The sequence below is a fragment of the Pseudorca crassidens genome, chromosome 1, assembly GCF_039906515.1.
Source record: "Pseudorca crassidens isolate mPseCra1 chromosome 1, mPseCra1.hap1, whole genome shotgun sequence".
Taxonomy (NCBI): domain Eukaryota; kingdom Metazoa; phylum Chordata; class Mammalia; order Artiodactyla; family Delphinidae; genus Pseudorca; species Pseudorca crassidens.
Window position 1 is genome coordinate 12351068 of NC_090296.1, and position 24962 is coordinate 12376029.

Below are 24962 nucleotides of genomic sequence, written 5' to 3' on the forward strand. Positions count from 1 at the left end.
GGGCTGTCCTTGTACAAGCCAGAGGCTGGGCAGGGTCGTGGGGAATGTGGGCCGTGGACTTACACAGACCCCGGGTATAATTCCTGCTCTCCGCTCACCTGCTGTATTAGTTTGAACAAATTACGTAGTCTCGCTCTAAACCTCTGATTCTCCTCTGGAAAATTTGAGGTGGTGGTGAGCTCAGTGAGGCATCCCCGCAAAGCCCAGACCCAGGGCTTAGCCTCTGCCGTGCTCAGAGCACGTGTCAGGAAGTGGTCATATACACGCAGTGGTAATATACCCTCAAGTGGTAATATCCTCTCAATGAGCAGCCCGTGAGAACCACTTCCCAGCCCCTACCTGGTTTGAAAGTGGACCCCTTGGCAGTGACTAGAACATGCCCAGTATTTAACCTTTGCTCCAAGCCGGTTATCCTTATTTTGCTTACAGTTGGCCTGAGGTAAGGCAGCACAGTCAGTGTCCAGACAGTGGCCTGCACCAGGACATCACGGGATGCATTAGTAAGCCCCGTCGGAACTCCTTACGCAGGCCATGAAACAAGCTGAGTCAGCAATCTCTGTTCAGTAGTCCAGAGGGCTCTGCCCTTTCTTTAAAGCCTTGCTCAATACCCTCCTCTCACATGGCATCTCGTATGGCATTTCTGTTTTAAGGGGAAAAAATGCATAGAGGTCAGATATGTTCCAGGGAATCCATTCAAGTAACCTTTAACACCATCTCCAAGTCAAGTGACTTGGCCTAACCCTACCTTTTATCTCTCTTGGGTACCAGTAAATGCTTGACTCCAACCAAAAACCCTTCTGAATTAAGAAAGTTAGAGGCAACCAAGTAACTCCAAGGACCCAAGAGAGAATCACCGCTTGGCTCTGAGACCACTGTGTGTGGAGGCGGGGCGTAGGGCGTGCTCGGGGGCAGGAGATCTGGGTTGGAAGCCGTGAGCCCTTCGTGAGCTTGTCCGCATCTGTGAAATGGGTGTAAAAGCACCTGCCTGTCAAGGTGGTGGTGAGGAGCCAGACGGTGTAGGGGAGCACTAACAGGACAGGCTGAATATATTTTCTAAAATATATGGTCTTATTGAAGCCTATTTTACAGAGCATGTATAATTCACCCATTTCAAGGGCTCAACTCAATGATTTTTTTAGTACATTTATCAAATTGTGCAAACATCACCATAAACCAGTTTTAGAACATCTGCATCTCCCCAGTAAGATCCCTTGGACCAATTTCCCTACCTCCAGGCCGAGGCAACCACTAATACACTTTCTATCTCTGTAAGTTCGCCCTTTCTGAACATTTCACGCAAGCGGAGCCCTGCAACGTGGTGTTTTGTGTATGGCTTCTCTTAGGGTAATGTTTTTGTGGTTATCTGTGTTGTAGCCTGTATCAGTACTTCATTCCTTTTCTTGCCAAATAGTGTTCCCTTGTATGGATAAACCACGTTTGTTTCTGTTTACCAGTTGATGGACATTTGGGTTGTTTCCATTTTTTTGTCTATTTGAATCATACTGCTAAGAACATTTGTGTGCAGGTCTTTGTATATACGGACAAATGTTTTTGCTTCTCTTGTGCAGACACCTAAGAGTAGAATTTACTGGGTCATATGGTAAATTTATACTTAACTTTTGAAGAAACTGTTAAACAATTTTCCAAAATGGCTGCATCATTTTACATTCCCACAAGTAGTAGATGAAGGTTCCTGGTTTATACTCACCAACACTTGTTACTGTCTGTCTGGCTATGAAGTGGTATCTCATTGTGGTTTTAGTTTGCATTTCCCTAATACCTAATGATCGTGGACATCATCTTTTTATGGGCTTATTAGTATATCTAGTTAAGTGAAATGTTTATTTAAATCATTTATCTATTTTTGATTGGACTGATTGTTTTATTGAGGTATAAGAGTTCTCTGCATATTCTAGGTACAAGTCCTCTATCAGATATGTGTTTTGCAGACATTTTCCTCTTACTCTGCTGTTTGTCTTTTCATTTTCTTACTGGTGTTTTTTGAAGCACTCGTTTCTAATTTTGATGATGTCCAGTTTGTCAGTCTTTTCCTTTTATAGACCATGCTTTCGGTATCATATCTATGACACATTTGCAGTTATAACTCAAGGTTCCAAAGATTTTCTCCTAGGTTATCTTCTAAAAGTTCTATTATTTTAGCCCTTACATTTAAGTCTACGATCCACTTCGAGTTAATTTTTGTATATGGTGTGAAGTGAGGGTCTAAGTTCATCATTTTGCTTATGGATATCCAAATTGTCCCAGCACCATTTGTTGAAAAGACTCTTCTTCCCCAGTGTAGTTTTGAAAACAGGAAGTGAAAGTCCTCCAACTTTCTTTTTTTTCAATACTTTTTTTCACTATTCTAGGTCTTTTGCAGTTCTGTACAAATTTTAGGATCATCTTGTCCATTTCTGCAGAAATCCCTGCTGATCGGTTTTTAAAATTTTTAAGGGTAGTAAGTCTTCTGATCCATGAACATGAGATGTTCCTCTATTTAGATCTTCTTTAATTTCCCTCAGCACTGTTTTGTAATTTTCAGTGTACAGGTCTTGCACTTCTTTTTTTTTTTTTTTTTTTTTGGTACGCGGGCCTCTCACTGTTGTGGCCTCTCCCGTTGCGGAGCACAGGCTCCGGACGCGCAGGCTCAGCGGCCATGGCTCATGGGCCCAGCCGCTTCACGGCATGTGGAGTCTTCCCGGACCGCGGCACGAACCCGTGTCCCCTGCATCGGCAGGCGGACTCTCAGCCACTGCGCCACCAGGGAAGCCCTGGATTATTTATTGATTTTTACTGTTGCAGTGACGCTGTGAGCACTCTCCCATTACACATAGTCTAGGGCAGCGGTCCCCAACCTTTTTGGCACCAGGGACCGGTTTCTTGGAAGACATTTTTCCTGCGGAACTCGGGTGAGGGTGGGGGATGGTTCAGGCGGTAATGCGCGCAATGGGGAGCCATGGGGAGCGGCAGATGAAGCTTCGCTCGCTTGCCGGCCACTCACCTCCTGCTGTGCGGCCCAGCTCCTAACAGGCCGCAGACCAGTAGTGGTCTGCGGCCCTGGGGGCTGGGACCCCTGGCCTAGGGTATAGCTTGGAGGAGAATTGCTGGGTTGGAGGGTACATGCTTCAGTCTGATCCAATAATGTCAAGATGTTTTCCCGAGCCCAGTGCCAATGACACTATACTTCCACCATCAATGTTTTAGTTCCCTATTGTTGTTGTTCCAAATTACTACAAACTTAGTGGTTTAAAACAATACAAATTTATTATGTTACAGCTCGAGGTGAGAAATCTGAAATGCGTCTCACTAGGTTAAATCAAAGTGTCCAAAGGGCTGCTTCCCTTTCTGGTGATTCTTGAAGAGGCCCATTTTCTGACCTTCTCCAGCTTTTAAAGGCTGTCCACATTCCTTGGCTTGTGGCATCTTCTTCCATCTTCAAAGCCAGCAGTGGCAATCCAGTCTTTCTTACATTATATGCCTCTGACACCAACTTGCCTGCTTCCTTCTTCCACAAATGAGGACCCCTGTGATTACATTTGGCCTGCTGGAATAATCCAGGATAACCTCTTTATTTTAGGGTCAGCTGATTAGCAATCTTAAGTCCATCTGCTATCTTAATTCCCTTTTGCCATGAAGTGTAACATATTTACAGGTTCTGGGGATTAGGATTTGGACGTCTTTGGGGGGCTGTTATTCATCCTACAGCAGTTGGTGTTTGAGGGTCCTTGTTATTTGATAGAAATGGGGACTTAAACATTTTAATGTGTGTGTTTAATATTTAGTAACTTTTAAAAAATCATCTATGTTTAGATTTTCAGCCCCCTACTCTTCCTGGGCCTTTACAGTTTTAATGATTTCTTGATTGTCCCTGTCTGAAGCAATATCACGTTCTGGAGTCAGAATGCCTGGGATCTTTCACTGTGAGCTGTGTGACTTGGACAGGTCACCTCCCCTCCCTAAGCTTTGATGACCTCATCTATGAAATGGGAATAATTATCACATAGAGTTGTTAAGAGAATTAAATGAGATTGTGCATAGAAAGTCTGAGCATAGTGCCTGACAAATAGAAGAAAGTCAATAAATGTATGCGTTTTCATATTTATTCAGTCATCTGTTCATCTAACAGCTCTTGAGTGCCAGGTCTTAGACTCACCCACTCAACATTTAGCAGCTGTATTTTGAGCACCCATTGTTTGCTCTAAAGTCCATTTGTGTGGGGCATCTACAGGCAAAGTGCTGGGTTTGGTGGTGAGTGAGCTTTATTTTACTTTTTAATTACTTTTTATTGGAGTATAGTTGCTTTACAATGTTGTGTTTCTGCTGTACAGCAAAGTGAATCAGTTATACGTACACATATACCCCCTCTTTTTCAGGTTTCCTTCCCATTTAGGTCACCACAGAGCGTTGAGTAGAGTTCCCTGTGCTGTACAGTAGGTTCTCATTAGTTTTCTATTTTATACATAGTAGTGTATGTATGTCAGTCCCAATCTCCCAATTCATCCGACCCCCTCTTCCCCCCTTGGTATCCATACGTTTGTTCTCTATATCTGTGTCTCTATTTCTGCTTTGCATATAAATTCACCTGCACCATTTTTCTAGATTCCACATATGACTGATATTATATGATATTTGTTTTTCTCTTTCTGACTTACTTCACTCTGTATGACAGTCCCTAGGTCCATCCACGTCAGGCAAGCTTTATTTTGATTGATGTGCTGAGAGCTGTGTAGAATATGATCTGTGGAGGCCCAGTTCCTAAAGCCCTCTTCCTTAGAGAGGCAAGTAGTTGGGCAAACTGTTTCTTTTATGCTTTGTCCTAGGAAAGACATAATTAAATAAAAGCAGAAAGTTAGGTGACATATTTCCCTTCTGTTCTCAAATGATTTCCATGTCGTGGAGTGTAGTATGTGTCATCTGAAAAAGGAAGCAAAGAATGTCTTCACCCTTTTATGGACAAGGAATCACATTAGCAAAGTTTTTCTTTTACCCTTAATATGGTCACCCTTGTTGTTATTTATTTTTTTTAATTAATTAATTTATTTTTGGCTGTGTTGGGTCTTTGTTGCTGCACACGGGCTTTCTCTAGTTGTGGCGAGCAGGGGCTACTCTTCATTGTGGTGCACGGGCTTCTCACTGTGGTGGCTTCTCTTGTTGTGGAGCATGGGCTCTAGGTGCGTGGGCTTCAGTAGTTGTGGCATGAAGGCGTCAGTAGTTGTGGCTCGCTCTGGAGTGCAGGCTCGTAGTTGTGGTGCACGGGCTTAGTTGCTCCGTAGCATATGGGAATCCTCCCGGAGCAGGGCTCGAACCTGTGTCCCCTGCGTTGGCAGGCGGATTCTTCTCCACTGTGCCACCAGGGAAGTCCCAACCCTTGTTATTTTTTAAACTAAAAAGCACATCCCTCATTTCAATTCCTGAGCTGAACTTTTGAGTTTTCACTCAGTTCTCTGAACAGCAACTATGGCAGTTAAAGTTACTGGAACCAGAAGAATCCTGTGTGATACAGAACTAGCCGCTAAGCTTTTAATCTGCTGGTTCATCATTCTAAGTCATTCTGTTCTTCAGACCTAAATCAGTGCTTTCAGGAGACTTTTCTATGGTGTGGAAAATGAAAATAACTTATTCAGGACTTTCAAAGGCCCTTGTTGCCTGTAGATGTGATGGTGGTGGTGTGTGTGTGTGTGTGTGTGTGTGTGTGTGTAATCCACATATACGCTAACTGCCTGATGAATGAAAGTTTCATGGGGGGGTGGATTTTTAAAAATTGAATTGAAAAAGATAAATGAGTGTGTTTTAAAATAATTTAAATACCTGCCCAGTAGGGAGCGGTTCACAGCACATCTTCCGTGAGAAGGAACATTGCTCATTAGAACACCAAAATTGGCTTCCTTCCGGGAGAAATCTAACACTTGACAAAACCACTTCTCCCAGGCCGATGCGTGCCACGCCTACCAGATCGTTCACCGAAATGGGATTCCTGATGAGCAGATCATCGTGATGATGTATGATGACATCGCCAACTCTGAAGAGTGAGTAGGGAGTGCTTTGAACTTGATGGTGAGGAACTTCAGGGCATTTTATTTTTATTTTATTTATTTATTTTTTTTGCGGTACGCGGGCCTCTCACCGCCGCGGCCTCTCCCGTCGCGGAGCGCAGGCTCCGGATGCGCAGGCCCAACGGCCATGGCTCACGGGCCCAGCCGCTCCGCAGCATGTGGGATCCTCCCGGACCGGGGCACGAACCCATGTCCCCTGCATCGGCAGGTGGACTCTCAACCACTGCGCCACCAGGGAAGCCCCAGGGCATTTTAAAAAATGCACACAGACACTCAGGAACCCTTAGATCAGCGGCCTAACATTAGAATATAAACAGACTCCCGGATGAAGTTCCACATGGTGCTTCATCTAGAGCTTTGACCATATCTTGGTGGGACCCAGCAATGGCGGGGACGTAGGAAATGGTGGTGAAGGTCCTTGGGCTGGGGCTTTGGAAGGATTTAAAGCATGAGTTCCCTCTCAGCTTGGGGAACTGACTCATCATTGGGTTCTGTGGTGCTTGTTCCTAAGCTCTGAGCAGGGACGCCTCAGAGGCCCTGTACACAGAAGGCTCAATTGTATCTTAGAATACATTGGAGCATCTAGCCCACTCTAGTCTCCCAGCTCCTTGTATGGGTACTAACCCTAACCCTATCCAGTCTCCCAGCTCCTTGGTTCCCAGACTATGGCCCTGTACTGTGATCACGTTAACAGCTCATAATCCATCCTGAGCTTTAACACCTAAGCTGTTGTATTAAAGCCTTGTTTTCTGTTCTGTCTTTTTCTGAAAGTAGTTTTGCTCTGAGAGATCTCTTGATGACATCTTGTCCCCAATCTGGTGTCCAGCAGGAAGCCAGGCACACAGGGGCCTGGGTCCCTGTCCTCGGTTTGCAGAGCTCAGTCCTTCGCTGCCCCTGCCAGGAACTCAGGAGTTGTGGGACACCAAGACCCCCGAGCTGCTAAAATCACCAACACGTTGGTGACCTCAGAGGCAATGAGGAATGTCTGTGACAACCACGGTCGTTTAGTATTTTAAAGCGTAACAGGGGCGTATTCACGAAGACATAGATTTCAGAGATACGTCAAATTGTGTGCTTCACTCGTGTCCTTTGATTTTCAGCAATCCCACCCCAGGAATTGTGATCAACAGGCCCAACGGCTCAGACGTGTACGAGGGGGTTCTAAAGGACTACACGGGCGAGGTGAGGCGCATCACGGGGTCAGAGCCAGCGGGGTCTGCTGTTTCATTTCAGTGATGATTTTTCCCTCTTTCTTGTACTTCTGGGATCAGAACCTCATTAGACTGATTTCTGGTTAATGTTTCGTGTTTGTATTAAGATTTGTGCTTGAGGTGTAATTTCTGAGAATTTTGAAAGAACGCAGAGGGGAAAAAAAAGGACGTTAGTTGTAGTCTACTGATCCTTAGTTTCTAATCTTGTACTTTAAGCCTCATAATAGATTTCCTTCCATAATACCTGATTTTCTTAGGATATTGCCAGTGATCTGATTGTAGATTATCCGTGCCCTTTTCTGAAAATCAATTTTCTCAGCATCAGCCCTAGTACAAAATATATCTCTAAATTTTGTAAGATAGTTTTTCATTAATCATTATAGTATATAACTTCCAGAACATTACATGCCTTCCAGTCGATTGAGGCTGTATACATTGACACGTTTTTAAAAGCACCATTATGACTTCAGCCTCATGGATTTCAGAGTCTCTTTTTCGTCATGTCAGAGGGATCGAAACTAATATTCCTTGTGACAGAGAAAGTCTGAAGTTTAGCAGTTCTTTCAGTTTTATTTTTCTCTTTTAAATTCAAGGACATTTAAATCAGACACATCATACGTGTCGTATAGATGATTCCATTTTTATAAAATTGTTTCTATATAGTTATATAGGGAAACATTTGGAATTTAGGTGGTGGGATTTTTGATGTTTTTTCTTCCTTGTGCTTTTCTGTATTACATTTTTTTAACGATTGCCTATCCATTTTACAAAATCCCCTTTAAGGACGTTGAGTGTCCTTGGGAACTGGCCTTTTAGGAGGCAAGCTGGTTGCAAAGGTCGGCGCTGATGTTTCTGCCGCCCGCTTTGCTGTCTCTCTGAGGCAGCGTGCTCTTCCTCTGCTCTTTGCCCCTACCTACCGACATCTTTGGGTTTCTCCACATGAACTTTATAACGGTTAAGAAGGAATGGCAGGCTTGCTGAGTTGGCATCAGCCAAAGACAAGATGATACCTGAGACGAGGTCATGCACATGCCCAGGAAACACTGGATCTTTCTTGGTTGCAAAGTGTTTGCCCTTAAACCTTAAGCCTTGGAGGTATGTGGACGGTGGCCTGGGCCCTCTGCGACAGACTCAGCAAACGCACTGATTTGGAGTGACAGCTGCATCTGATTTCAACTCCCCATTCTTTGTAGGATGTCACCCCGCAAAACTTCCTTGCTGTGTTGAGAGGTGATGCAGAGGCAGTGAAGGGCAAAGGATCTGGAAAGGTCTTGAAGAGGTAATGTCTGTTTTATGGCTGTCACACTTTTCTGAATGACGTGGTACTCCAGAACTGAGAATTCAAACAGGCCTTGCCCTTTGTTCCCGGACTATTTACCTGTGAGAGATGGCAGCGTGGGGACCTTTGCCCTGACAGGCTGCACAGACCTGGTGGCTTCTTTTGGCAGCCCATTTCTGTAACGAATTAACCCTGTGATCCAGGGTCCCTGGTTAGTCTTAGTGAAATGTTCCCCGTCACTTAAACCTGCTACGTTTTGTTATCTGTGGATCCTGGTTCTGGTCGGTTCCACTACCAGGGGAACACGCCAAGACAGGCGTGAGGCTCTGTGGCCAATCAGGTTGTAGGGCCCCCGCCCCGCCTCCTGCCGACCCTGTGCTCTGATGGCGGGTCAGCCCAGTGGGAGGAGGACATTTGTAAGTTGAGAGCAAACCTCCGTATGGGAGAAAATTCATCCCATTGCTTGCCCTGTTGGCTGTGGGTTAGAGATGTCTTGTTTAGCATCTCTTTATGCAGCATTTTGACGTGATGTCAGGGACCTTAGGAGCATGACTTCAGAGAGTCTCAGGTACTTGGCAAATGGTGCTGTTTCCCTTATGCCCGAGGGGAGGCCTGGGCACAAGTAGCTCGTGTGAGTTAGAGCAGAGGTGGACATCTGCGCGGGATGAAGCAAATTGCCTCCGAGTGAGTTACTGCATCTCTGCAACCTTGAAGCAGGGCCCTCTGAGTGGAAGCCTGGTGAGGGGGTGCAGGTGGGTGTCCCAGGCCGTGTGCAGGCCGAGGGGCCCGGAGAGGCAGTCAGAGCTGCAGGACCGTGCTTGGCGGTGTGTCCTGGCTCCCTTACTTGTTTCGGAGAGATCTGGTGGCACAGAGTGGCCGCCCGGGATGAGGCCCTGTTGCCAGAGGCCTTGCTGTCCAGATCACCCTGGGCTGTCTGCCAAGCACCCTCCCGGCCGTGATTGAGATCCTGCAGGCTCTGGGACGCGCCTCGTGGTTCAGAACGGCACCCAGCGGGAGCAGAGGAAACAGGCTGGGCGGCGGGCTCCTGGGCTCCTCCTCCCACCTGGCTGGGAGACTGTAACCTCAGACCTCTCCTGAGTTTTTTGATTGGGGTGGCATTTCAGTCCAGACGGTCCACTTGGACTCTCATGCTCGTGTGCGTGTCTCTTGGCAGTGGCCCCCGGGACCACGTGTTCGTTTACTTCACTGATCACGGAGCCACTGGAATACTGGTGTTTCCTAATGACGATGTGAGTTTTTCTTAATGTTTTAAAGACAAGCTGGGGGGAACTCTCTGGCAGTCCACACTGTCACTGCCGAGGGCCCGGGTTCAATTCCTGGTTGGGGGACCCACAAGCCATGTGGTATGGCCAAAAAAAAAAAAAAACAAGCTGGGAGAATGGGAAACAAAACCTCAGTGTTGGCAGGCCACCTGTGATGTGTGTCTCTAACATCCTACAGCGTAGGTTCGTATGTGGCCGCTGAGGGTGAGGTCACATTTCGCAGCTTGCAATCTATCCAGAGGCATCTCTTCTGGCAGGTTTTCCCTGCGTGTCTCCTGACATCACAGCATGAGTCGCTGTCCCTGAACTTGGGTGCAGTGCACTAGACGCAGTCATAGAACACAGTCCCTGAATGCTCCGGACAAAGTGATGAGGAAGCACATCTGCTTCCCCTTTTTATTATGTGATTAAAGCCCTCCATGATGTTCTGGGATAATGCTGTTCAGCACGATTATTTAGAAATCTCTCAGGATTTCTAAATAAGAATTTATAAAGCATCATTAAGACTTGATTAGTGGGTTATCCAGCAAATGTTTTCTCTTGATGTGTTTGGTCTGAATGTCCATATTCTTACCTTTCAGCTTCACGTCAAGGACCTGAATGAGACCATCCATTACATGCACAAACACAAGAAGTACCAAAAGGTAATGTCAGTGCTTGGGGTGGCCTTGGGGGAGGAATGTGAGGGATGCAGTGGAAGCAAAGCCCATGGTTCTTCGACAGGCCTCCTAGCTCTGGATGGGCTGTGGTTTTTGGAAAGGGTGTCCTTTCAATCAGTCTTGACCTCTGGTCTCCCAGGATTAGCTTTTTGTGATTCTACAGCTTCAGCTGTTATATCAGAATCACTGGCGACCTTGTTAAAGTACAGTGTGGGCCCCAGCCCCAGAATTTGGCTCAGTTGTTCTGGGGAGAGGCCTGCGGGTTTGCCTTTCTGAGTTTTCAGGTGATACTGATGCTGCTGGACTAGGGACACTTTGAGGACTACTGTTTCTAGGGCTGTCACCAATCTGGGGCGGCTGGGGAGGAAAATACCACCTTCTTATTTTCCCTTTGGCCCTCTCTGGCCCCCGCGCCTTTTTTTTTTTTTTTTTTTTTTGGTGGTACGCGGGCTTCTCGCTGCTGTGGCCTCTCCCGTTGCGGAGCACAGGCTCCGGACGCGCAGGCTCAGCGGCCATGGCTCACGGGCCCAGCCGCTCCACCGCATGTGGGATCTTCCCGGACCGGGGCACGAACCCATGTCCCCTGCATCGGCAGGCGGACTCCCAACCACTGCGCCACCAGGGAAGCCCTCTCTGGCCCCTTTTGCACCCCGTGTGGAACCTGTGTAGCTTAGGTGTGTATGTGTTAGTAACGTGTTTTGCTCTTGGAAACTGCTCCCGGCGTTGGATGGCAGGTCAGTTTTCCTTAGCATCACTTATGGTTCCATATTTTTCTGCATTATTTCAGCTAATAGATCATTTTATTCTATTAGTCATGCATAAATTTGGGTCCTTCTGGTTTGTATGACAACAGCTTCTGTAGCCTCTGCTTCTTACAGCAGAGATGTCTCCCAAAAGCAAAAGTGAAAGACTCTCAAGAAACACGTCACCCCAATAAAGATGTTAAAAAAAAAAAAAATCTATTTCACCCTTCCAAAAAAAAAGAAAAAAAAGAAAAAAAAAGAAACACGTCAAGAGAGTGGGCAAAGTCAAAGTAGCATTTACGAGAGGCCTGTGCCTGGACGGGGTGAGTTCACCTGTCTCATTCACCTCCCAGATGGTGTTCTACATTGAAGCCTGCGAGTCTGGGTCCATGATGAGCCACCTGCCCCCCAACATCGATGGTAGGTGGTGGGAACACTGGCCTCTGAGCCGGGCTGGGTGAGCACCTTGCTACATGGTGCAATTGGACATTCTCTGAATCTGCCCATGGGAAGAACCAAGTGTCTTACATAAGCCAGGCCTAGGCCAGCCTAGTGCTTGGAAGTAGGGGGATACCTGTGGGCAGCTCTGAGCTTCTTCTTCTCCTGGAGGATTAGTGGTCAGGGGATGAAGGGATGGAAGCTCTTGATGTGAACTCTGTAGTGCTCTGCCGGGTTCTAATAGGGCTACTTAAGACCAAGATCACAGTCTTTGGACCAGCCTCTGTCCTTTGAGATGCGTTGCTTGCTGGCTCTCTGATCTTGGGCAGGTGACTTACCCTCTTGGACCCTCAGATTTACTCATCTGTAAAATGGGGATAAAGATAGTGTCTGTTAGGAGAGTTACATTTTAAGCGATGACATCTGTCCAGCATAGTTCTGAGCCCATGGTAGCTAGGTAGTAAATGGTAGGGATTTCATATGTTCAGTCCATCTAAGTGTTTCTTTAATGAATGTTCACTTTCTGTGGAAATGAAATGAGGTCCATGTCCTTCAAGATTCCAGAGCTACTCAGATCTGTTAGCACTATCTCACAGTGTCTATCAGCTGGCTTCTCTTTTTCCACATTTAGTTTTAGATGAGTTACTGAAACTCAGTGAACAGGGCTGGATACAAGGAGGTCTCCCTGCCCTCCCTGAGCTGATCATAGGTGACCTGCTTTGATTGCACTAGGAAAGGAGGAGGAACTCAAGCCTCAAGTGGAATCCGCAGACAGCCGAGAATAAAACACGACTGAAATGTGTCTTTAATTCCTCGTAGTTTATGCAACTACTGCTGCCAACCCCAGGGAGTCGTCCTATGCGTGTTACTACGATGAGGCGAGGTCCACGTTCCTGGGGGACTGGTATAGTGTCAACTGGATGGAAGACTCGGACGTGGTGAGACATCTGGGGGCCGGCTGCTTAGCTGAGGCTTAGCTGTCAGCTGCGATCGTCAAAGGACTCGACTGTTTTCATTTTCGCAGGAGGATCTGACCAAGGAGACCCTCCACAAGCAGTACCAGCTGGTGAAGTCCCACACCAACACCAGCCACGTCATGCAGTATGGAAACAAGGTGAGGAGGGGAGCCTCGCACTTCTGATGACGCCTCAAGTCTCAGGCTGACTCACCGGGGACGTTTCTCTCCCGGTGAAGAAAAACGGGATCCATCCGGGCGAGGAACGGCTGAGGCAGGGCTGGCTCTGCCTCTCATGGCCGCTCCATCCTGGAGATCCCGCCTGTGCTTTGGAATCAGACTTAGGTTCAAACTCACAAAGTGGTGAGACTTTGGGCAACCTACCTGACCTCTCTGAAACCTCTGTGTTTCCTCCTTGGTCAAAGCCCTAGGGCACAAGGTGATAAGGAGCAAAAAGAAGGGGGTCCGTCACGGGCACCAAGCACACAGTGAGAGTTTACTGAGTCGAAAGCTTCTCCTGTGAGTTCTGTGGCTTTGCCCCGTAGAACCCCGCACCCTGAGTCCTCCGGGGTCCAGCCTTCCTGCAGTTGCAGGATGTTATCTTGACCCTTTGGCTATAAATTCGAGACTTTTACCCCCCTACCCCCCACCCCCCCAGCTATGTTCAGAAGGGACCTAGGTGGTAAAATAGGTCAGTCCATCAGGGCTGTCCGGACAGAGGTCATAGCAGGTGGCTGCTGAAGGCTTGGGCCTTAGGTGCCACCCCTGGGGCTAGCCCTTGGGATGTGTGCAGGGCTTCCAGTAGTCTGTACGACCAGACATCACCCCTCAGGTGGCCTGCCACCAGCTGAGAGCTCGCCAGCTGAGTTCTGTTCCTTTGATGTGAGCATTGGCCTTCTAGAAGACCTTGTGAGCAGTCAGTCCAGCTATTCCCTTCAGCACTTCTCGGGCAGAGTGTCGATTGGAGGGCCCAGGAGCCAACAGGGCAGTCACAGGCCACGAGAAGTGCACTCAGGATGCCGTGGGCTTGGCCAGGCTTTTGAGGGGGGGGAGTGGGGAGGTAGAGCAGCGAGAAGGCCAGGGAAAGGTAATTCAGAGGGGGCAGGGTCAAAGGTGGCGCTGCCCCAGCTTTGTCGGGGGACTGGAGGGAGGGAGGGTACCAGCAACAGCTCTTCTGCCCTGAGCTTTCTGTTCTCTTTACAATTTCCTCCGCATTAGCCACGTCTGCCCTTGGTAGAGGAGATATGAAGGATCTTTTCTAAGCATTATGTTTCTATATACGTGTGCGTATGTTTTATTTTTTGTTTTAGAACTGTTTTTAGATTAGCGTCGCTTGGTTTAGGAACATGACTGCTTGTAGCATTTCTTTCCCTCTGAATCGGGATCCAGTCTGCAGTGACCCCTGCAGGCAAACACAGCCAGGCAGTCGGGCCCGTTTGTCAGGCCCTGATGCCAAGTTGGCCCCACCCCTCGGTGGCTTTAGCGCTGCCCACCTCAGTGGACCCAGACCTCAGCTCGGACCTGGACAGATGCTCTGCACCTTCCTTCTGCTGGTCACTAGGGGCAGGCGGGTGAGCGTGGAGGGGTGAGCACAACCCAGGGTCACCCCTGGCTGAAACGACTCTGGTATGAGCGTGGCGGAACTGGGTAGCGGTTCTGCTGCAGAGGATGCCAGGCAGCTTCGAAGTTCATCATCGGTGGATTTCAGGTGGTCAAATGCATTGCCTCGCCCGCTGCTGAAGACCAAGCGCGTGCTTTCAGGCTGCGATTGTGACCCTTCAGTGGTCCTGAAACCACGTGCGGGGAGCTGTGGACTCCAGGACCCAAGGGACGTTTGGCACTCTGCCCCTCCCACTCAAACTGACTCTCTCTCTCTCTCTCTCTCTCTCTCTCTCTCTCTCTATCTCCCCCTCCCCGTCTCCCCCTCCCCCACCCCCTCGCCCGCTCCCTCTCCCCCTCCCTCCCCAGTCCATCTCTGCCATGAAGTTGATGCAGTTTCAGGGTCTGAAACACAAAGCTAGTTCTCCCATCTCCCTGCCCCCAGTCAAACACCTTGACCTCACTCCAAGCCCCGAGGTGCCCCTCACCATCATGAAAAGGAAACTGATGAGCACCAATGATCTGCACGAGTCCAGGCGTCTTGTCAAGAAGATTGACAGGCAGCTGGAGGTAAGTGGTGGCGAAGCTGCGGCTCCCAGCCTTGCCGGGCAGCGTGTGCGAGTCCTGTCTCTGCCTCCTGACCGTAAATCCGTGTTGGTGGGAGCCAAGTGACAGAGCTCTGGGGTCACCCTCCTCCTGCCACACTGGGGGTACATGGGAAAGGAAACCAGGCTTTGTACTCGCTGTAAAATGGACATGAGTGAGCAGGGCAGTGGCCAGCTTCATTCTTCATCAGTAAACTGGCCTTGACCTCTTTGGAAGCAGGAAGCAAAGAGAGGGAGCCTGTCTCCTGCCAAGAAGCCACGGCATATGGGTGTTTCCTCTTTTACACCTAGTTGCTTACAAGACATTTTTATTTTGCTGCTTGGTGAGTTAATAGCTAATCATATTTAAAAACAAAAATCCAGTCCACAAAAAATTTCTGCTGCCTTAGGAAATCATAGTCACGGCCCCAAATTCTTCCTGAAATGCTTGAGCAATCTTTTACAATGACTGGGTTTGTTTTCAGCAGCTCATCAGTTTGTTTGCAACTGGCCAAATTTCTTTTCAAATTCTAGCTGTGTGGCTAGAACCACCAGGCGTGTACTCACGAGATGCTGGGCGAAGACTGTCCGTTCAACAAAGCCAGCTGTGTAGACTATCCCGTCATCAGCGCAGCACAGGGATTGATGTGCTGGGATACAGCCTGAATTTTCTAGGAAAGAAAAAAAAAAAATCTGTGTGATCTGTCTTAAAGTCGTATATCTCATAATCCTGACAGCTAGCAATCCTACACGTGGTACATTAACCAGGATGGGGTTTTTGTTGTAGTTGTTGGTACCACAGTGTAATAACAACAGTTCTCATATTTCTTTGCTCTCGGACCTCTTTACGCTCTTAAAATTATTGATCCCAAAGAGCTTTTGTTGGTGTGGGTTACAGCAATATTTACTGCGTTAGAAATGAACACTGAGATTTTTAAAATAGTAACTCACTTAGAAATAACAATAAACCCATTTTGTGTTAATATATTTTTTATGAAAAAGAATTATTTTCTAAAATAAAAACAATTTGGGTGAGAAGAGTGGCATCACTACACTTTTGCAAATCTGTTTTCTGCCTGGCGTCATGGAAGACAGCTGGGTCATCGTACCTGGGTCTGCACTCACTGTTGGGCTCTTTTGTTCTGGTTGAAATATATAAAGAAAATATAACCTTACACAGATACATAGTTGGGAAAGGGAGGACATTATGGAGCCCCCAAGAAGCCTGGGGGACCCCCGTGGTCCTGGACCACATGTTGAGACCCGCTGGTCTGGCGCACCGTGGGCAGGGAGCATTCGGGCATGAATGGAACAAACCCTAGCTGGGGAGCGGGAGGGTCAGGGGACTCGATTGAAAGTTTTGGTTGACATGGAAGCAGCTTTCTCCTTAATGATGCTGGTTTTCATTATCTGGGAAGAAAATGATGTCCACCCTTTGCATCCTTCTGTCTAAGCATCTGATGGTTTCCAGAATGGACAAAGGTGCCTGTGAACACATAGCACTGCTTATGGGACAACAGTCTGCTTTGGGGCACAATTTCTACATGCCCTCCCGCAGCCCCCACTTCCTTAGCCTGGGCCATATCTGCTCTTCGGGTATTCAGATTTAAATGCTTCCATCATGCCCGAAGATCCCTAAAAGGCAAGGTATTCCTGAAGGGTTCTAGCTGTAACGGTAGCCTCGCGTGTGCACCTTTGGCCGCAGAAAGCATCTGTTGGCATCTCTTTCAACATACTGGGGTGGAGGCTCTATGAAAGAAGCATCTAACTGGTCCAGGGTTCCAGGAGAGACTACGTTAAGTAAGATACATTTGGAAAAGATGTGTTTCTTCACAGGTCAGAAATGTCATTGAGAAGTCAGTGCGGAAGATTGTCGCCTTGATCTCAGGGTCCGATGCCGAGGTAGACAGGCTCCTGTCCCAGAGAGCCCCGCTCACGGCGCACGACTGCTACCAGGCAGCCGTGTCGCACTTCCGCACGCACTGCTTCAACTGGCACAACCCCACGGTAAGTCCGGACCCTGGGGCTGCCGGCCTCTGCATCCTGCCTTCCGTGGACCAACTAGCTGGGCCTTCCTCTGCATCTTAAACCCCAAACCTGAGTTAGTACTGTCCACTGGGAATCACATCAGGTGCATTGCCTTGTAGAAGGTTCCATCTTGTAGAAGAAGCAACAGGCTCATTCAGGGGCCTTTGGTGGGGATGCGAGAGGAGAAAAGTCATCCAAAATCACTGACCCTAAATCTTGGCCCCAGATCCCAGTGGCTGGGAGAGCTTACCAGTCATAGACCATTCAACTGCTATTTCCATTGGCCTTTGAAGGGGACTTCCTTCCCTTCACACTGTGCCGTCCCTGCCAAACCCCACCCCTCCGCCCTGCCCCTCACACCAGCCACACAGGTTTTCTCCCTTCTGGGTCTGTTCCGACCTCTTCCCCAGATTTGTTGTTGAAGCAGGCCCTGGCCCATGGAGGAGAAGAAAGGACCTAGTTTCTGCAGATTGTCGAATGTCAGGGTTGGAAGGTACCTAAAAAGCCTCCTTTCTGGCCAGTACTTACATGATGCTTGGCTCCTTATAGGGGAGGGGTTAGCAAACTGTGGCCCGCAGGCCCGTTCCTGCCCACAGCCTGTTGGGTTTTTCCCCCCACAGCCTGTTTTTATAAATAAAGTTTTATCAAAACACAGCCACACTCAGTCACATAGCTTTCACCCTGCAGCAGAGTTGAGTAGTTCACGCAGCCTACAAAGCCTCAAATATTTATTGTCTCGCCCTTGACAGAAAAGTTTGCCAAGTCCTGCTTTAGACCCATGCTCTTCGATAACAGTAGTCACTAGCCTCACGTGGCTCCTGAAACTTGAATTTAAATTGATTAAGGATTGACATATACACACTACAATATATAGAATAGGTAACTAAAAGAACCTACTAAATAGCACAGGGAACGCTACTCAATACTCTGTAATGACCTATATGGGAAAAGAATCTGAAAAAGAATGGATATATGTGTATGTGTAACTGACTCACTTTGCTGTACAGCAGAAACTAGCACAACATTATAAAGCAACTCTACTCCAGTAGAAAAAAATTAATTTAAAATAAAGAAATAAATGGATTAAAATGAAACCAAACGTAAAAGTCAGTTCCTTAGCTGCAGTAGCTACATTTCCCGTGTTTAGGAGCCACATGTGGTGAGTGGCTACTGAATTGAGAACGTTATAGAACATTTTCATTGTTGCAGAAAGTCCTCTCTGGGCTGCGACGTGCAGACCATGGTCATCCTCAGATACTTCTGAGGATGGAGTGCTGGGCACTTGGGAGATAGCTCTCCATTATTAAGAGGCTCTTAATTTTATTTTTCATTTATTTAACAAAGCATTCTCTTTATTTAATGACTTTTTAAAATTCCCATTTATTTAACAAATACTTAATCCTCTGGTGTTACATTTTTTGCCTGCTGGAATCACAGAAGGTAAACACCCCCAGTTATTTCCATCTTAGTTGCCACCTGTTTGGCAATCACTTACCATCTGTCTCCCTCACCACTGTGTCCCAGACTAAAAGCCAGGCTGCCAGGGGGAGGTCCGAGCTAACAGAGGGGAGCAGGGCCAGGGGGTTCTCGTCCAGGAGTCCTTACCTGGGCTTGAGGGTGCTGCCAATCCTGGGCACATGTGCATTTTTTTTTTTTTTTTTACATCTTTATTGGAGTATAATTGCTTTACAATGGTGTGTTAGTTTCTGCTTTATAACAAAGTGAATCAGTTATACATATGCTCCCATATCTCTTCCCTCTTGCGTCTCCCTCCCTCCCACCCTCCCTATCCCACCCCACCAGGTGGTCACAAAGCACCGAGCTGATCTCTCTGTGCTATGTGGCTGCTTCCCACTAGCTATCTACCTTACGTTTGGTAGTGTATATATGTCCATGCCACTCTCTCGCTTTGTCACAGCTTCCCCTTCCCCCTCCCCACATCCTCAAGTCCACTCTCTAGTAGGTCTGTGTCTTTATTCCTGTCTTACCCCTAGGTTCTTCATGACATTTTTTTTTCTTAAATTCCATATATATGTGTTAGCATACGGTATTTGTCTTTCTCTTTCTGACTTACTTCACTCTGTATGACAGACTCTAGGTCCATCCACCTCACTACAAATAGCTCAATTTCGTTTCTTTTTATGGCTGAGTAATATTCCATTGTATATAAGTGCCACATCTTCTTTATCCATTCATCCGATGATGGACACTTAGGTTGTGTCCATCTCCTGGCTATTGTAAATAGAGCTGCAATGAACATTTTGGTACATGACTCTTGCATTTTTCTTACGAGATGGTCCATAAGTCTCACCAGATAATCTAAAGGTGGGAGGGGATCCCTGACTCAGTAAAGGTTAAGAACCATTGGTGTAATTCTTTTTTTCTTTTTTTTTGGCTGCACCAGGTGGCTTGTGGGATCTTAGCTCCCCAACCAGGGATCGAATCTGGGCCCTCAGCAGTGAAAGTGCGGAGTCCTAACCACTGGACTGCCAGGGAATTCTCAGGAAACACTGGTCTAGTTGCTTTACATATTCCCATGTTAGGAGCTGATCGTGTTATAAAATGATGATGTTTGATTGTGCTTTTTGGTTTGTTTTCCTCTAGTACGAGTACGCTTTGAGACATTTGTACGTGTTGGTCAACCTTTGTGAAAACCCTTATCCGATTGACAGGTAACCCTGCACCTGGCATTTAAAGAGTCGGTGTCCTTCTGAAAGCAGAAGGGCACATGTAGCACTGCTGTCCTCTTCTGCACCTGGGCACTTTGCTTCTACCGGCTTCTGCCGGCTTCTACCTCTCACTGTGGACGAATTCAAAATAGATGCATCCCCAGGGTTGCTGGGTTGGGTGGGTCTGTCATACACGTTCCATGGTGGGTTCTGTTCATCTTCATTTCTTCAGAGTTGACCAACTTCGGGTTCAACAACTTCTTCTTCCCGTTTCTTACAGAATAAAATTGTCCATGAACAAGGTATGCCTTGGTTACTACTGAAATGCTGTCGACGCTTTTCTGAATGTGAACACGTCCCTTAGAATGTGTGCTGATCAGAGACAGAAGAGCTGGGGCCAGAGGGAGGCTCCCCCTGCGGCTGCAGGCCCTCCCGGGGATGTGATCAGGCCACGCGGGCCGCATTCCAGGCCTCCCCCAGGATGGCTTGCTCACCTTTACCTACTTCCCCAGCCCCTACAGGTCCTGTGTATCCTCTGAAAACCCCACAGATGTGGGAGGCTGAAACTCTGCACTGAGAAAGGTGCATTTGCTTTTTAAGAGGGGTTTTTTGCCCACGCCTTTTACGGAGCGACACGTTCACTGGGGCTTCTGCAGCCAGTGAAACAGCCTTCGAGGAATTTGAAGTCAGAACCTCTTAAGTCTTTACAGTGATTTTATGGAAGAGGGACATAAACCCCAAATGGAAAACTATTTTTAGAAAACAGTATAATTTTTGATTGCTTTTGTATTTTATTTGTCAATGATGGACGACAAGTCTGAAAAATAAAGATTTATAACTGAATCCGAGTATTAATTTCAGGTCCCCGACTTTGTAGTCTGTGCTCCTGGCCCCTCCTGGTGGGGTCCGCTCCCCATCTGTGTCTTCCAGCCTCCCCTCTCCCACACCGCCACCTGCCACTTTGTTTTCCCTGCTCCCCCGACCGCCTGGACTTTTCAGCCTCCTGTGCCTTTGCTCCTTGCTGTGCCTTGTGCCCTGGAGTGCCTTTCCCTCCATCTGACCCATCCTCAAGGTGTATCTGAAAGTGCCCTGTCTTCCTCAGCTTCCTTCTCTCCCACACACAAAAGTCCCCTCTCCTCTGTCCGCCGGCATTTGCGTTTTCCTTGGGGCTTTTCCAGCACTTGTAGGTGTGCCCTTACACCACGCCTGGGGGCTGGGAGGTTATCTAAGCTCCTCCGAGGGCACGGGCTGCCTGCCTTGTCTTTGTTTCCCTTGGCCCAGTGTCCCACACGGGGTGGTACTCACCGTGGGTTTGTGAAAGACATTCAAAAGTAGCACTGACTTCATGTAGTGGAATATTATGCGGCCACGTAAAGGATGAAGCACTGCTGCAGCTACAGCATGTAGCCAAGGGAAAGAAGCCAGTCACACGAGACCGCGTATTATACGATTCGACTTGTATCTAATGTCCAGAATAAGCAAATCTACAGAAATAGAAAGTGGATGAGTGATGCCGGGAACCAGCGAGAGAGGGAAATGGGGAAATAGTGACTGCTAATGGGCGTGAGGATTCTTTTGGGGCTGATGAAAATGTTTGGAGACCGATCACGATGATGGTTGTAAAGCTCTGAATGTACTAAATGAAACCCAGTGACTTGTACACATCAAATGGAATTATGTGGTTTGCTAATTATGTTTCAGTAATGTTCTTTCTAAAAATAAGCCATATACCTAGGTGACTGTTAAAATAGAGAGCAAAGAAAAAAGGAACACTAAAAACCACGACACTTGTGACCACCTGTCTTTATGTAGTGAAACCTGTCTTATTTAGCAGTGGTTGACGCCTTTAAAGTTTGGAGGTATGGACTGGAAGTTGAGATACTGGCAAAGAGGTTATTTATATCTGTGACAGATTCAGGGGTGATACTTTTGTTTCTAATTGGCCCATTTTTTTTTTTTTTTTTTAGCGGTACGCGGGCCTCTCACTGTCGTGGCCTCTCCCGTTGCGGAGCACAGGCTCCGGACGCGCAGGCTCAGCGGCCATGGCTCACGGGCCCAGCCGCTCCACAGCATGTGGTATCTTCCTGGACCGGGGCACGAACCCGTGTCCCCTGCATCGGCAGGCGGACTCTCAACCACTGCGCCACCAGGGAAGCCCTAATGGGCCCATTTTTAATCAGTTTATGCTTTCTCCATGAGGTTGTCCTAATACATCCAATCACGTGACCAGGATAAAGAACTCATTGTCCTACAGATTTGGGGAGCTTTAGGGATTGAAGTAACAAGTACAAGAAGCGTAAGGTGTGTGAACATGTATCACTATAGCTCAAGAATGGGCAGCCCTGGGGGCCGGCTGATGTTCAACGAAATGCAAATACTGACAAGTAGAATATTTAAAAGGAGTCTCTTAAAAGGCCTCAATGTTCAGGTGGTAAAAGTTCTGTTCTATTTTCTAGAACTGTTAACTACTTTGTGACCGTGCTTCTCTCTTATTATTTGTCCTCCCTGTAGAAGAAAAATATACTTAACTATTTAACAAGTGCAGTAACTTGAATGTTCATGGTTCTAAAGGTTAAAAGCAGCTTGTTCATTTCTCAAATAAATGACAGTTTCATAAGTAAGTCACACTGCCTCTTCTTTCTCCTCATGTGGTTCATAGGCCCCCAGCAGATGTGGCTCTCCATCCCTCGTATTAAGCCATTTTCTATTAGATTTCTGATAAGGGTGACCTTTCTATGTGGATCACAACTAGGACCAGCATTTTTTCCCTAGTTATATCCAAAACGTACAGACATGTTCTGTCATAAGAGGTACATAGTACAGAAACTTTCGGAGTAAAACGTGGCCAACGCTTCTCTTCCCCAGAAATCCCAAATGTCAGTTTGTATTCATCATGAGAATGCCCTTTCTACATATTTACATAGCTATATACAAATAATACTTTTTTGCCTTTTTATTATAAAATAAAAACAGATATAGAAAACCATACAAAACAAGTGTAATGCTTAGTGAATTGTAAGATGAACAGCCTTGTGACTACCACCCGAGAGATAGAACTTTACCAGATGTACTCGTCAAGATTCTCCTGAGAAATAGAACCAGTTGGATGTGTATACATATACAGAGAGACATTTACCTGAAGGAATCAGCTCACGTGATTGTGGAGACCTGGTAAGTCCAAAATTGCAAGCTGGAGACCCAGGGGAGGAGTTGCGGTCCAGGCCAAAGGCCACCTGCTAGCAGAATCCCTTCGTGCTCAGGGAAGGTCAGTCTTTGCTCTCCTAAGGCCTTCAGCTGATTGGATGGGGCCCACCCACATTGTGGAGGGTCATCTGCTTTGCTCAGTGTCTACTCACTTAAATGTTAACATCATCCAAAGTCCACAACATTCAGAATAATATTTGACGAAATAAGCACTGTGGCCTAGTCAAACGGACACATAGAATCAACGATCACACCGGCCGCCCTGGAAGCCCGTGCTTGTGCTCCATCCCAGTCACAGAACACCCCAGCCAACCCCCCACAAAGAGTAACCACTCTCCCTGTGTTCTTTGTGGTTTTATCACAAGTGTGTATCCCTAGACACTCGTCTTAGTCTTCATTCTGCAGGTTTCCTCATCCTTTTCCTTCCAATTTCCGTTGAAGAGTCCAGGCTGCGCATCGGTAGAGTTTCTCAGTCTGGACTTTGCTGATGGCACATTCAGGCTGCTGTTCAGCATGTTTCTCTGACGTCCAGCTCTCTTACGGATCAGCAGCAGGATCCGGACGACTTACACGTGTCTGATGGGTTTCAATCCATTGTGCTTCTGTACTGAAGCTCAAATTGTTCATTTTCGGCTGATGGAATCTTAAAGGTGGGCTCCCAAGCCCTTTTGACATGACCCTAGGAAACCTCCATAGCTTCCTTCGTATCTGGTGTATCAAGATGTTTCATTCTGCATTTCCTGTCCCAAAGCTGAGATCAGCTATTTCTCCAGGAAAAGCTCGTTTCTCTTCATGAGACATAGTCTTTCAAGGCAACAGTTGGACTGCTAGGAGTGCTCACTGCTCCTGCCTCCAGGCTGGCCCCCTCCAGTTCTGTTCTACATGGGTGGAGAATGTCCAGACTCCCTGTGCTGCCAGACAGGGCTATTCAAGGGCCTGGCCAGCTGCCCCTCATCCGCACCGTCCTCTACTCTTTGCTTCAGGCTTTATGTACAAGCGATCTGGGAATGGCTGGTGACCCTGCATACACACACTCCTACTTCATTTTTCTGTGATTTTTCACGTTCTCTCACCTTCCTTGTCAGAAACTGTCAAGAGCCAGAGATTTTACCCCACTTGCACGTTAACAAGGTCACCTGCCACAGTTTCACAGGTGCTGGCAGGAGACTCCTGGGGCCATGACAAGGGACTTCATTACCCCTGGCAACCAGGCGCACGTGCTTCGTATTTGCTTCGACCCCTCTTGCCTGCCAAGTGCCCTGAGGGGAATGCGGAGGTGGGGCCTGGTAGAAGCTATGCACACAGTGGGTCTGGATCAGGCTGAGGAAGAAGGGCTGTGAGCAGACCTGCCCCACTTTTACCCTGCGGGCAGACACTCTCTTCCAAAGCGAGAGACATTATTTTATCATCTTGGTCGGGAAAAAAAAATCTGCCCTCTTCCCAGGAGGGAGAAATTCTCTTTATCCTCCAAGACTAGTCAAATACTCTTAAGAAGATGGTCTTGGGCTTCCCTGGTGGCGCAGTGGTTAAGAATCCGCCTGCCAATGCAGGAGACACGGGTTCGAGCCCTGGTCCGGGAAGATCCCACGTGCCGCGGAGCAACTAAGCCCGTGTGCCACAACTACTGAGCCTGTGTGCCACAATTACAGAGCCCGTGCACCTAGAGCCCTTGCTCCGCGACAAGAGAAGCCACTGCGATGAAAAGTCTGTGCACCACAACGAAGACTAGCCCCCGCTCGCCGCAACTAGAGAAAAAGCCCACGCGCAGCAAGAGACCCAATGCAGCCAAAAATAAATAAATAAGTAAATTTTAAACATTTAAAAAAAAAAGAAAGAAAGAAGATAGTCTGGAATAAAAGCTGTCAGTGAGTCTTCACCAGACATGCAAGAGATCCATGGAGAATTCCAGCAATCTTCGGGGTTTCTTCAATTCCCTTCTGCTTTTGGCCAACCCTTTAACCTTCAAGACCGAGCTCAGGCAGCCCTGTCTGCAGGGAAGCCCTCTGCTTCCTCCAGGCGGGTTACATGCCCTCCCCTCCCTCAGGACCCCATCACATCCCATGCTGACTGTTGTCACCACACTGCTCACATTAAACAGAAAATATGTGCATGGCTCAGTAACCCCCAGGCTTGAGTTCACCTGGACTCCCCATAGATCATTTAATGCCATCATATGGAAAAGGTGTCCCTTTCTCTGGGTGGACACAGTCCTGTGCCAGGGTGACAAGTGGAGCCCAGACTGGATTTCAACCCCACT

The 24962-nt window shown here is 47.5% G+C and overlaps 1 protein-coding gene across 1 annotated transcript in view; it reads left to right on the forward strand.

Annotated features, from left to right (window-relative positions):
* Positions 1-20344, forward strand: part of LGMN (legumain) — a 35099-nt gene extending 14755 nt beyond the window's left edge. The window contains exons 3-14 of the mRNA XM_067727326.1: positions 5929-6026; positions 7154-7235; positions 8458-8543; positions 9718-9793; positions 10408-10470; positions 11582-11648; positions 12486-12604; positions 12691-12780; positions 14590-14790; positions 16641-16811; positions 19437-19504; positions 19782-20344. Coding sequence (XP_067583427.1) covers positions 5929-6026; positions 7154-7235; positions 8458-8543; positions 9718-9793; positions 10408-10470; positions 11582-11648; positions 12486-12604; positions 12691-12780; positions 14590-14790; positions 16641-16811; positions 19437-19504; positions 19782-19824 — 1164 coding nt within the window. The 3' untranslated portion in view covers positions 19825-20344. The remainder of the gene's footprint in view (positions 1-5928; positions 6027-7153; positions 7236-8457; positions 8544-9717; positions 9794-10407; positions 10471-11581; positions 11649-12485; positions 12605-12690; positions 12781-14589; positions 14791-16640; positions 16812-19436; positions 19505-19781) is intronic.
* Positions 20345-24962: the final 4618 nt, after the last annotated feature.